This window comes from Cucurbitaria berberidis (assembly GCF_010015615.1).
Source record: "Cucurbitaria berberidis CBS 394.84 unplaced genomic scaffold K460scaffold_4, whole genome shotgun sequence".
NCBI classification, from domain to species: domain Eukaryota; kingdom Fungi; phylum Ascomycota; class Dothideomycetes; order Pleosporales; family Cucurbitariaceae; genus Cucurbitaria; species Cucurbitaria berberidis.
The window spans coordinates 2,812,950-2,825,690 of record NW_024468938.1 but is presented as its reverse complement, the minus strand read 5'-3'; the positions used below and the strand labels follow the sequence as shown (position 1 = coordinate 2,825,690).

Genomic DNA, 12,741 nt, shown 5'->3' with positions numbered 1-12,741 from the left:
TTTTAGGGGAGAACAAGAAGTTGTAAAGCTCGTAGGGCTCTCTGCAAATCGTAAACGCAGTATTGTAACATCATAAATAGTATAGTATTGCAAAGCAGAATTTTGCTAAAGCGTAATTGAAAATATACAAAACACGTCTTAAGAAACGACATGCGAAAGGTACTACCTAGGCAGTAACTCAAAGGCCATCATCTTGTAACCCAGACATCATCTAGGTCACTCTTCCGTATCCAACCAAACAAGCCCATCAAACCTCTTGAGACGAATGCGTTCCGCTACTGTTGATTGCGTTCCATTGTCATTGAACTAAGTAGAAGTAGACCTGACTCGCTTGGTCCCTGGACCCGTTCTACCAAAACAGGTTCAGAATCCGCCGTCTAGATATATTTGTGTCGTAGTATCAAAGTTGATCAGCTCCAACCAAATATCCATCTGTTCCTGTGTCCACTCCTCTGGAACTTCGCTTGCACCCAATTGATGAGTGTGCTGTTGGTACGAAGCCAGCTGTGCGCTCGAAGCCGTCACAATTGTTGAAGCTAGCTCGCAGAATGTGTTGAACAAATGGAACAACCTTTTAGCTACAGGGTTCGACTCTTGCACTTCCTTCAGATAAGACAGCATTGTCGTCATGAGAGGGAGATCTCCAGTAGAGGATGTGAGCATGGCATTGCAGAAGAGGACGAAGAATGCCGTAAAAGGATAGTTGAGAACCGACCTATTAAGTTATTAGCATTGTATCCAGCCATTGGGAGATATTAGAAGGGAGGGGCCTAGGAATTCAAAGGATCAATACCAATAAGCGCCCGAAATAGGACCGTGCCATTTTGCAACAGTGGTACTGATCGTTGGGATCAAAGAAAGCGCATTGCGAGCTGCCCGAAGACAATTTTCGTTACTGAAAGCACCTCCAGGAGGTATGGGTTCGGAGCGGTACATAATACAGATGATGCTATGTAAACTAAATTCAGCGAGGATGACTTGGGAGTCGTAATCGATGCGCTTTGAAGCAGTTGCTGTAGCTTTCAGCTATGTTTGTCAGTAATTTCTCTAGTGCTAAAAGCGAGATACTAACTTGAGATAATGTTTTGTAGAGACTATCACTTTGTTGCTTAAGAACTAGCAAAGCCTTATGCCGGGTCGCTGGTGTGCATGTCTGGCTCCTTGGAGATCGCAACTCTGAGCTAATACCACTTTGAAGTCTTGCTACATCCACCATGAAATAGTTGAAATCCATTTGCAAGTCGCCGCCGAGCTCGTATGCTCTCCGTAGGAAGATGCGCTCGTCTATTTCGCTATCGTGAAAGCTAGGAGATCGTCCAAGCAACATAGCCATTCCCTGGTCAACACTATAACAGAACTGGAATATCCAGCGCACCTGGTCATCTTCTGGGGTGGTGTTATAGAGCCGAGAGTTTAACCCCAGTGCCCGACACATGTGGCAAGCTGCTCCTATGAGGTTCGAGCCTGCCGAATGCTCTCCAAGCTCCAATAAACGAACAGTCTATTGCAATAGTTAGTACAGATATTCTTCTAGAGTATCCATTACCTACTCCGACGAGCAACGCATTGATAGACAACAGGCTTGGAGCACTAAGTAGTTGGAGCCCTCTAATTCCAAAATCAACCACTCGATAATAATCCTTTCCCCTCTGCTTCAAACATGTTTGAAGACCAGTACTACTTCCAGTTTGGAAAGAACGCTCAAGGATATATGAGCCAAGAATACTATGAACGCAGACTATCTTCCGCGGGTCTTTGTTTCCCGGACCATCTCCGAGCAGATCCATAGTCATCTCGACGAACATCTCCCTTGTAAACATAGGACAATAACGAAACAAAACAGCCGAGTCTGGATGATTCGTTAGACATAGTCACATATTTTCGAGCGGTGTTATCATACTCTCTTCTCTCTGGAATATCTCTTGAAGAAGTTCTGCAGATGCCAGACATCGGTAGTTGTCATTGGTCAGACCATCTGTATCTGCTTGTACAAGTGCTGAAGTTGTAGTACCCTCAGCTGTACTCACAGGCAATATGTTGTTGACTATTGCAAGCGCAGATCGTATAGCATTCCAGGAATCTTCGCTAAGATGCAAAGATGTGCAGAGGATTTCATGGAGGGTTTTTTGGGCCTCAAAATTGGCCGCTGAAAATATATTCGATGGCTTAGGGGATTCCAAGGCATCCAATGGTGATGCGCCCGTGATTTGGTCATTTTGGACATTCGGGCGCGAGACGGGAGTTGTTCTGGCTTCTTTTTCCGAGGCTTCAGCTTCTTGAAATCGGCTACTGCTGGGACTGGTTAGATCCGGAGGAATATTTTGGTCAGGGCTAGTGAGGTGTGTTTTGCTCTGTGCTTTGGACTTTCTGCGCCGTCGGCCTGGAATGACGGATCTTGTGTGAAGACAATGCAGTCTGCTCCGAATACAGTTCTGACATGGTGCTCTTTTATCGCACTTGATCTGTCGACTAGGTAGTCAACTTATATCGGCCATAAATCGAGGCTCGATGGTATCTACACACCTTTCTTGAGAAGCATCGGTCACACTGTATCACAATGTAAGCTTCTCGACTTGGGTAGAAAGACTTGGGTAGAAAGATAACAAATGTAATTAAAATTTTCAACTCAGAAGCGTAAAAGCCCAACCGTTGACCACGAAGAAAAGAGCGTTCTATCGAGTCTATGGTACAGATATGTAGGTGTAAAGACGTGACAAAGGTGACAATCGGGTGGCAAGAGATGTCCAAACTCACTGCAGGATATGTTCTGAGCGGATCACAGATACTGTTTCCGTCTGTACCATCTTGGTCCGATCCGGGCCCTGACGATCGGGCGTTTGGTAACGTAGTTACAGCGGTGGTGGTTTGCATGTTGAGGTAGTATGTAAGTCTGAGGCCGAGAGTGAGAGACAGTGATCTTTTGTCTCTTCAATCATATACAGTAGCGAGCACGGAGCATATAGAGACTACCATGGTGCTAATGATAGTAAGACGGGCAGGAGGGAAAGAAATGCGAGAGGGTGGGGCGAGGCGGATTAACTTCGCTAAGGCTGGTCAATCCAACACTATTTGATAAGCGTGACATGGTTAGACCAATCATAATGTAGAGACCGATTACATCTAATGCGTCATTCCCCGGCGCGATAACAGCCAAAATGTGTTTAGTGTTGCCACCAAGGGGTGGAAAACGGGTTGGGAACATGGATAATATACGGTCACATATCATTGGTCTTATACAACTAGTACTATTTGATGAAATCTAAATAAGCAAGGAGGTACGAGACAATCACCATAATTTAGCTAGCTACCTTTGCAATTCCAAGCTTGGAAGCCACCTTGGCAGACGCAGCGGGGTACTTCTCCTCGCAGACCTTTTCGGCGTCGTGGTGCCAGAGAATTGAACTGTCTAGGATGGGTTCATCCAAGATATCTTCCTCGGATTTCTTGATCTCTTTTACCAGCTTTCCATCATCGTCATGGTTATGGTGCCATTTGTCGCGCTGGGTAATACCTGCCTGCTGCGCTCTGAGCACGTGGTCATGACGGATTTCGAAGTACGTGTGCAGAGCCAAAGGTATGTTCGCCTTGCCAGCTTTGGCCAAGCACATCGCAATTGTAGCTCCATCCTCAATGGCTTGACTCCCACCTTGGGAAGACGAAGGCAAGAAAGGATGAGCAGCATCTCCCATGATTGCAACTAGCCCGGAGTCTGCAACCCATTTATCGAGACATCGACGATAGACGAGTTTCCAATCTAGAATTCTGTCTTCAGGAATCAATTCCCAAACGCGAACCAAAGAGGGGTCGGCGCCTTTGAGGTTCTCCACTAAAAATTGTACATCATCAGCTTCGGGGTTGGTTGTAAAGAACTAAAGAATACTGAGGAGATCTGTATCCTAGAGAGACAGGACAGAAAGGAACAACATGTCTTGCAACTCAAACTTTGTAGAGTATAATAACGATATGCTGAAAGAGGACTTACATATATCCTTCTTGTAACCAGGAGACATCCAGCCCTCCTCGACATCCGCATCATCAGTATGTGTCATGGTAGCATTGATCCGACCACCATCTTGTGTCGTAATAACAAATGCGTGGACATCCTTACCAATCCAAAGTGTGAATGTGTCACCTATGAGTATTGAGTCAGCATTATATTGATTATAGTCAACAAGCTAGCCACGAGGGACATACCTTTTTCAACAAACTTCTTTACCAGGGGATCGTTCTGGTACTCTGAAGCATCAACGTATGCTCGCCAAACAGAATAACCACTATGAAGCGGCTTATCGAAGTAACCCAGAACCTGTTTCCTTCCTAGACTCTTAACACCGTCTGATGCAATCACCACATCTCCAATATGAACCTCGCCGTTTTGGAGTGTAACACTGGGCTTGTCGTTGTCGTAATCTACAACCTTGGCGTCCAATCTCACATCCGCTCCGTTCTTGATCGCATGGTCGAGGAAGATTTGGTGAGCGTCACCGCGGTGCACTACCAGGCTCGGAACGCCATATTTCGCTTTCGCTTCACCTTGAGCTCGATCAATTCCAAGGTGGTTGCCGTTCCAATCGTTCATGGCGCAGAATTCGGCCTTGCAAGTCAATGCCTCGAGCTCCGGCATGAGGCCCCACCGTTCCAATATTCTCGAAGAGTTGCAACCAAACCCGATAGAATCGCCAATGGGTAGAAGCTTAGGCGCCCACTCAAAGACGGTGACCTTGAAGCCCTGCCTTCTGCAGGCGATTGCTAAGGCGAGACCTCCGAGGCCTGCTCCTACAATGACAACATGAAGAGATTCTTCGAGAGAGCCCATGGTCTGAAACGTATGAATCGCAATTGATTTTCTTGCTTGTCTTCAAGAATTGAGCGATAAGATTGGGTGGAAAGGGGTTGAAAGTAATGGGTAAGGGGTATTATATTTCATAGATTTGAGTGGCTATCCCGCTCCATCATATAAAGATAAATGCAAAGGATTCGAACTTGCCGAATCCCTTGTAAAGCTAACAATACAACAAGATCTCAGAGCGCATGTGCCGTCAGGAGCGTCCGCGCAAATTGGCCAAACTACTCCGTAAAAGACGAGTGTTTATCCGTTTAGTGAACCTTGAAATTAGCGAGTGAGTATTCGATATGGTTATCAAGGTGGGGTCCGTGATCGACGGTGGTCTCGGTCCCTTATCGATAATAGTGGGGATCATACGCGCGACACATATCATGCACGGCGTCTTAACTGCTGAGGCAAGCCGCCATTGGTCGCATTAATCCGGATCGCAAATCATACATGCGACTGAATCTCCACACGAGATACATTCACTATTACCCGATTGAGAATTTCTACTTTTAGAGAAACTTACGGAGGAAGATTTCGCATCCGGACAGTAGCAGTTGGGTCCCATAATGCCTGGCGGTAAATCACCGGGATCGTGAAAGGGCTTGTTTTGTAGACCAATACACTATGTTGAGAGGATTTTCAAAGCGCCAATGCCCTAGCTGATGAGCTATCGCTGGTTCTGTAAGCTACTTTGAGTGCGGAGATGTTTGTGATCAAGCACCAGAAAGTTTATAGCCGGGAAAAACTTCAACTAGAACGTCATGACAAGAATAGATTATGGCAGAACATGAAGTATATTTGTATAGTCGATTGAACTAGCCTCTATTCAGATTTCGCAATCTTCTTACACTTGACAAAGAACTTGTGCGGCTTCACAATCCACATGGCGGACTTTTCCCACTCCCGCTCTGGATAGGCAAGCTCAAGGTCGAAGTACCGAAGAAAATCGGGTATCATCTTGGTCATTTCCATCTGGCTGATGTTTCTGCCCGCACAGATCTGCATACCGTGCCCGAAAGAAAGGAAACCATTGTTCATCTCCCTCAATTTCTCTGGAGAAGCCTCCAGCCATCTTTCGGGCCGGAACTCGTTGACGTCTTCTCCATAGACATCCTTGTTGTAATGCATGACCCATGGATTGATACCGACGGTTGTTCCCTCTGGGAAGAAGTGGCCGCAAATCATTCGCCCTCCTTTCGGCACCAATCGCTCCAGTATCAATCCGACAGCAGGATGAAGCCTCATTCCCTCCTTAATACATGCCTGTAGATACTCCATCTTCTTTCCGGTGGCGTAGGAGATGTTCTTTCCTGTGTAGATTGGGTTACGTACCTCAGCGCAAAGCTTCTTGTACGTTCTCGGGGTCTTCAGCAAATGGTAGAAGATCGAGGCCATCGAGACAGAAGTGGAGTCACCTCCTGCAGCGACCTGTCCCGCAAGATGCATAATAACTTCATCGGGACGAATTGACTCTGGGTCGGCATCTCTTTGTTGGAATATACGGTCGGAAAAGGTGAGCCATGGAACATCCTTCTTCTCTTTCTTCTCGTTCTCTGCAATGATCTTGAGGGTGAGCGAGGTTACAGGGTCCATCTCTACGTGTGATGGAGACTTGTTCCACCATCTTGCGAGGGTACTTGTCCGACGGAGCCAATGGAGGAATGGGACCTGCCCAGTCTGCGAGAACATCAGTTTCTGCAGCCTCATGTCTACAGAGATCGAAAGTATGGAGAAACTTGAAACATACAGGAGCGCCGTACTCTAGATATGCGTCAACACTACGGGCAGTGTTACCCACGTCTCCCCCATTTTCAACCATGCCGAGCATCTCACCAAACGTAATGTTACTGATCACGTCGTACGCAAAGTAATTTCTGATAACAGTAAGCCACTACAGTACAGACATGGCTTTCTGTTTTGCTCCATAACTTACAGATAATGTGCAAAGTCGGCGATGGCATCTTTGGCTGCAAATCTCTCTTCAAACACTTTGATAAAATGGTTCGTGGCCATGTCAACTAAAGGTTCCATGGCGAGAAGTGAGGTAAGAGCAAAGCCCGGACCAGTTTGTTTCTGCCATCTCTTGTGTAGAGTCGCATTTTTGGTGGTGAAAGCTGCCTCCATGGTCTTGCCGTCCAGTTCAAGTTGTAAAACACTGTAAAAGTCGCCCTGCTCCGGCAGTACATATTAGCAATCTCGTTTTCGTGACCGTGCAAGGTTGGTAAACATCAGAGACGGAGTGAAAACATACCTTGACAAAGCCATTTGCGCGCCCATAGATGTTGGGCACCTCATTGACATCGTTGACAGAGACGTGGGTTGGACCAATTCTGACCAGTGGTCCATACTTCTCATGCTGTTTCATTTGTGTTGGTGCCATTTGCCCTGTTTTCACCATGCGATACTTCCACCATGGTGAGATGCTGGCTTCGAATGGCCCAGGAATATTCCACATTCCAGGCCGAAACTTCTGATATGCAATTCCAGCAAGTATCAGCACAGCGATACACGTGATCCAGCGGTCTTGGAGTGTCTCCAAGACTGAGAGGGCATTTGGGGGGGCCATCTTGACACGAATCAGATCGTTGGTGTTCTCAGAATTGATGATGGGATGTTTTTCAATGCAAAACTATCGTAATATGATATACAAGTCGAATAGCTGGTGTGCAGATACAGTCAGCGAGTGAATATTTAATCCGGAACTAAGCCTTGTTTGGACAACATCAGCATTATTAGTCCGTGTTTCTTGGAACCGTGCGCCTTTCCAGGTCTTCGGGTCCAGAGGTTTCTCCTGTACCGAGGATCTGCCGTCATGAATGGTATTCGCTATCGAAACTTCGACGCCTGGCAAAAGTATGAGGCCTCTTTATCATAGTCTTATTGCTGTCAACCTGAGGGCAGGTATCGCTTATGTGCGCCTATTTTACACTGCTTATAATCATGGCGTGAAAATGAAATGTTCTAATGCTCAGAGATTTGCACCATGTCTAATGATACTGGTTAAAGTCATGATGATTCGTGCAAACTTTTTTACTTTTTTATTCTATTTGTTTCCGACGAGGTATATAGTTTTGATATATCACAAATAGGTATTACATAAAAAGTAAGCTACTTAAAAGCTAGTAAACTTTTCTACTAGTAGTTATACAAAAAAGCGTAATAGAAGTTTGCATAAAAACGCTAGTTCTTATTAATTATTAGCAGGTTAATATAGGAGCTTTAACTTAGTTAAAGCTTAGCAGACTAGCGCTAAGCTTTTAAAGCCAGCTTATCTTTAGAAAAATTTGCTTATTAGAAGTACTACTAAAATCCTACCTTAAGCTAAGCTTAGTAAAGTAATTTATAATACAATAATTATAGTTATTATTAACGCTGTTGTTGCTAGTGCTATTGCTGTTGTTATTAAGTCTTTTAAAAGGCATCTTGAGAGGCTATAAATCCTTAGCTAGGCAGTTACTTTGTTTAAGAAACGTTATTTGTCTATATTTTTACTAACTATTTATTATTATTGTTTATTGCTATTGTCCATCGCTATTGTCTATTGCTATTATTTATTACTATTGTCTATTGCTATTGTCTATTGCAATAATATGTCTACTTTTAATAATTACTATATTATTGTTCTAAATAAGTTGTTGTAGTAGTAGCTATTATCCTTAAGCTTTTGTCCTGCGATCTTTTATACTAGCAGCAACTTAACTATTGTTGCTACTACTGCTGCTAAAATCTGCTAGTACGTATTTAGACTACGCATTAACAACCTAAAGCTAGGAAGGTTATTTAAGTTAATATATATAACTAGCATTGCTAATATTAGAATTAAGTAGTATAGTGCTGCTAGCAAGCTTAAAGCTTACGTTAATAGCAAGGAAGCTATAAAGATTTATTAGTTTAAGTACAAAATATTAATTTTTATACTTAAGTAAAAGTACTAGGATATAATTTAAAAGCAGCAAGACGCTGTTGTAGAGCTTGCTAATAAAAAAGATAAAATAAGCAAAAAAAAAACTAAGTTTAAAGCTTGCCTTTAGGAGGGTAAAAGTCAAGTGTAGATAGCAATGCTTCTAGCGTTCGTTCACAAGGTATAAGGAAATAGCAAAAAAACTGCAGTGTTGTTATAGTTATAGTTATATTATATTAATGCTTGTTATTAACCTTGTTGCGTTAGTAGTTAGGTAGTCTAGTGCCTTGTCTATTACTTAATTAGTAGTAATTTAATAAGTTATTTTGTTGAATAGAGAACATAAAAAAAAAAACAAAGGGGGGGTATCACAAAATGAAAGGCCGAAGCCGATGCTTTCCGACGAGGTATATATCTCTTACCCATCCTTAATTCCGTGGTGTAAGGTTGAACTTGTCTGTGAAGGCTATGAATACCGTTGTTGATGACACCACTACTTCGAGCATCTGGAGAGGGTAATAGATGTGGGCAATCACTGGACTATTGAGCTTGGTTGCGTATTACAAGGAATTTTGGAGTCCACTCTGTCATACTTCTTATACAGCAGAAAATATCAGGCTCGCATTCATGACTATGGGACTGACTAGAGGGAGCTGTCGCAACTGAACCAATTGATATGAATACCTCTTCTTAGGAAACATTGGCATCCCAGTCTCATCCACTCACAAAGCCTTGCGCGCCTCCTTTGCCTTCTCATCAGGGAAGAGCAGATGTCGGGATGCGGCCTTGAACGCTACAGCAAAAGTGTCTGTCCTGTAAAGGATTCTGGAGCCACGGTGGACAAACCATGTGTCTCCCTTTGTCAGAACAACCTTCCTTCCGGTTTCGTCCTCAATGGAGAGGATTCCTGTAATAAAAGACTGTCTTAGCAGCCGATCTTGAACCGAGCGATACGGGGGGGTCTGATCGGCATAGGTGTATTTAGTCTTACCATCTAGGACAATTCCTGTCTCCTCGGCTGTATAATCTGGCATTGAGCCCCAGTTGTCCGTGGCCTCGACATAGAAAAGCGATGTTGTCAGAGGGGTAGTTTCTTGGTGCTTCTCGAGCGTAGCATAAACATCAGCTAGAAAAGGTAAGTATTTCGCTGCTCGATTTCCACAGTGCTTTGTTTACCATATTGGACGTTCGCATCAAAGAACTTTGGGATCTTGTAGAGTTCATTGGAGGTACGGGATTCAAAAACCATATTGAACTTTGTCGGTAGTTAACAGTAATAAATAATCGTCAAAACTGTTGAAGGAGGAGTGTAAGATGTACAGAACCCAAAACCCGTAAAGCTCTTCATTCTTTATAGTGACTTATGACTATAGATTAGGTTTCCGAATATGATGAGATGCAAGAGGTAACATGCGTAGTGGGCGGATGCCAACAACCCTATACGCCGAGATTATCCGGCCGCAACGATTTATCAGATTATCCGCCTTTACTGCCAATATCAATCCATTTTATCAAGCAGTTACTTTTAGTACGGGCCAAGAAATACCTCCGGATTATTTTTGGTGAGTTAATAGCTACCCATAGTTACTGCGACTAATTTTAGTGCCGCTAGGTTGTACCGTTCATTGTATTGCAACACCACTTTAACGATTTGCAGAGAGCTCTCGGAGCTTTGCAACTTATTCTTCTCGCTATCGAAACTTTGCAAGATTGTCTACTTATTCTTCGCTCTCGAAACTTTACAAGTTTGTTTTCTTTCCCATACCTCACTACTATTTTTTTTATTCCTCCGTATTACACACTATGGCTAGACACAGTGGCGAACGCAAGGCAGCCAGCCAACCGTTGAAGATAATCATCGTCGGAGCAGGTTTTGCGGGAATATGTGCAGCAGTAGAGTGTAGATTGCGTGGAATGGAGGTGATTTTGATTGAGAAGTTCACAAACTCCAACCAATATGGAGGTGACTCAGCTCCCATTTTCCCAGAGCGCCTGGTATTAGTCAAAGCTAATAATCTTCAGATATAATCGACTTCATGCCAAATGCTGGCAGAACAATTGCAAGCTGGGATAACGGAAGAGTAGCAAAGGATATTCTCAAACGTTGTGTTACCAAAGCAGAATGCTTCAAAATGTGTACTGCAGACGGTGTACCATTCTTTGACGAGCCATGGTTTGCTGACCCTTCTCACGATGGGTACATGTTTGCAGGTCACAGGGGTGAGATGTGGCAAATAATTCTCGACTACGCTGTGTCTGTGGGTGTAATCTTCCGCGTAGGTCGTGGGGTGGAGCAGTATCTGGAAGAAGAAGACAAAGCGGGGGTACGCCTCGCTGGAGGAGAGGAGATCTGGGGAGATTGTGTACTTGCTGCCGACGGACCAAAGTCTATTGCGAGGCAACAAGTGCTGCATCTGCCAGATCATTCAGCATCCAGTGGTTATGCAATCTACCGAGCATACTTTCACGCCACCCCCGAAATGGCAGCCAATCCCTTGCTCGCCGAGTTCCTTCGACCAGACGTTGATACAGTCAAAGTATGGCTGGGAAAAGACGCCCATATGATCGGGTATGGATGGAATGGGGGCAAGGATATCGTTTGGGTCATGACCCATAAAGTCAGTAATCAACATGAATTCGCTACTATCGTCCACGACTGACCAGATTCAACAAACAGGATACTCACGACATCAAAGAGTCTTGGTCCTTTCCAGGCGACAAGAAAGAAGCATTAAGCTACATCAGCGACTTCAGCGACCAATGCAAGGCTATATGCGAAGCTACTCCTGAGCAGCAGCTTACCGACTACAAACTCATCTGGAGAGATCACCTAGATTGCTGGCGCAGTGACAACGGCTTGACGATGCTGATTGGTGACGCGGCCCATTGTCATCTTCCGACATCTGCTCAGGGTGGTTCGCAGGCGATTGAAGACGCCCAAGTCGCAGCTATATGTCTTCAGCGCTGTGGAGGCGATGTACGGCTCGCATTAAAAGTGACGGAACGCATTCGATACAGTCGATCAAAGGCAACTCACGAGTGGGGCCGCACACTCCGAGATGCTTGGCACAATAATGTTGATGCCGCACTGCAAGTTGAAAACGGTGGAGAAGATATCTCCAATGTTCGAAGGCCTTGGGTGACAGACTTGGATGTCGCTGCTCATGCAGAGGAACACTTTGAACACTTGGCAGAAGATGTCCGAAACGGTCGTCAAGGTACGATAGAGGAATTAGCATTGCCGGCAGGTGGGAATTTTCTATAGGTAACAGTACGTCCTGGCTTTGGGAATTAGACCAACCCTGCGATTATTTCAAACAGAATGTTCAAATGAATATCCTCCGGGACTCCCATGGAGTAGGTGACATCGTACGCAGATTAATGAAGACATAGAGAATCGAAGTCCACGTTGCACATCGACAAAAGTTATTGTAATCACGCCTTATGTAACGCGTCCTCCCATAACTCGGAATAGCACCGTCTGTTGTTTTCCTCTCGACAAATTCACGTGGTGGGAGCCGAGGACGGTCATCATCGATCGGCTCACGGCCTAAACATTGCATCCTATGTGTACGCCCACAATGCCGAGTATCATGTGTCTACGATGTTGAGCTCTATAGGCTCATATATCGTATCATGGGGTTTACTGACAGTGGTGCACACCGCTTCCACAATTAATTGGAAGGCACCCCATGTAGAAGAGAACGATCTCTAGAACTCAGACTGCAGACTGCAAAGGTTTGAAAGGGATATGCCAGTCTGTAGGAATGTCAGTGGTTGCTGCAGTGCATCGACTGAGGCCGTGCGCTAATCGATAAATCACGGGATCAGGCTAACGCAGACATCTTCCCACAACGTACGTATCAGTTTATCTCGGCTTTCGTATAATGAGTTTTTCCGCCTTTGGATTTTTGTCTTGATGTGATCCAAAAAAAAATTAGTCTCGGTAGGCGGGCGTTTGGGTGCCCGTGTTCCGAAGTTTAATGTTCACGGACCACGTGGACGC

The 12,741-nt window shown here is 44.7% G+C and overlaps 5 protein-coding genes across 5 annotated transcripts; 1 reads left to right on the top strand and 4 right to left on the bottom strand.

Moving 5' to 3' along the window:
• Positions 1–183: 183 nt before the first annotated feature.
• On the bottom strand, positions 184–2,956 carry K460DRAFT_418702 (uncharacterized protein). Its single transcript, XM_040937963.1, has 7 exons — positions 2,755–2,956; positions 2,524–2,547; positions 1,901–2,462; positions 1,551–1,849; positions 1,073–1,501; positions 794–1,026; positions 184–715 (listed from the first exon to the last, which is right to left on the bottom strand). Exons 1-7 carry the CDS (start codon positions 2,869–2,871, stop codon positions 364–366), a joined length of 2,016 nt encoding a protein of 671 aa, XP_040786246.1. The 5' UTR covers positions 2,872–2,956; the 3' UTR covers positions 184–363.
• Positions 2,957–3,275: 319 nt separating this feature from the next.
• On the bottom strand, positions 3,276–4,913 carry K460DRAFT_342118 (FAD/NAD(P)-binding domain-containing protein). The gene is made up of 3 exons (XM_040931178.1): positions 4,195–4,913; positions 3,983–4,132; positions 3,276–3,826 (listed from the first exon to the last, which is right to left on the bottom strand). The coding sequence occupies exons 1-3, from the start codon at positions 4,814–4,816 to the stop codon at positions 3,297–3,299; spliced, it is 1,302 nt and encodes a 433-aa protein (XP_040786245.1). The 5' UTR covers positions 4,817–4,913; the 3' UTR covers positions 3,276–3,296.
• Positions 4,914–5,656: 743 nt separating this feature from the next.
• Positions 5,657–7,400, bottom strand: K460DRAFT_288958 (cytochrome P450; the record flags this gene model as incomplete). The annotated part of the gene is made up of 4 exons (XM_040929090.1): positions 5,657–6,511; positions 6,582–6,708; positions 6,768–7,003; positions 7,086–7,400. The coding sequence occupies 4 exons, from the start codon at positions 7,398–7,400 to the stop codon at positions 5,657–5,659; spliced, it is 1,533 nt and encodes a 510-aa protein (XP_040786244.1).
• A 1,828-nt stretch (positions 7,401–9,228) lies between these two features.
• Positions 9,229–9,984, bottom strand: K460DRAFT_357379 (uncharacterized protein; the record flags this gene model as incomplete). Its single annotated transcript, XM_040932028.1, has 4 exons — positions 9,229–9,241; positions 9,462–9,642; positions 9,727–9,861; positions 9,912–9,984. The coding sequence occupies 4 exons, from the start codon at positions 9,982–9,984 to the stop codon at positions 9,229–9,231; spliced, it is 402 nt and encodes a 133-aa protein (XP_040786243.1).
• A 554-nt stretch (positions 9,985–10,538) lies between these two features.
• K460DRAFT_289418 (salicylate hydroxylase) lies at positions 10,539–12,000 on the top strand (the record flags this gene model as incomplete). Its single annotated transcript, XM_040929120.1, has 3 exons — positions 10,539–10,698; positions 10,758–11,353; positions 11,413–12,000. 3 exons carry the CDS (start codon positions 10,539–10,541, stop codon positions 11,998–12,000), a joined length of 1,344 nt encoding a protein of 447 aa, XP_040786242.1.
• Between the last annotated feature and the right edge of the window lie 741 nt (positions 12,001–12,741).

Bases quoted from the DNA above. Each gene is read 5' to 3' on its own strand.
- K460DRAFT_418702 (XM_040937963.1), bottom strand. From the start codon at position 2,871: ATGCAAACCACCACCGCTGTAACTACGTTACCAAACGCCCGATCGTCA. The intron at 2,463-2,523 runs GTGTGTAGATAC...CCTAGTCGACAG, and splicing joins ACCGATGCTTCTCAAGAAAG to ATCAAGTGCGATAAAAGAGC. The intron at 1,850-1,900 runs GTATGATAACAC...CGAATCATCCAG, and splicing joins GATATTCCAGAGAGAAGAGA to ACTCGGCTGTTTTGTTTCGT.
- K460DRAFT_342118 (XM_040931178.1), bottom strand. From the start codon at position 4,816: ATGGGCTCTCTCGAAGAATCTCTTCATGTTGTCATTGTAGGAGCAGGC. The intron at 4,133-4,194 runs GTATGTCCCTCG...CAATACTCATAG, and splicing joins AAAGAAGTTTGTTGAAAAAG to GTGACACATTCACACTTTGG. The intron at 3,827-3,982 runs GTAAGTCCTCTT...TACAATTTTTAG, and splicing joins TGGTTACAAGAAGGATATAT to TGGAGAACCTCAAAGGCGCC.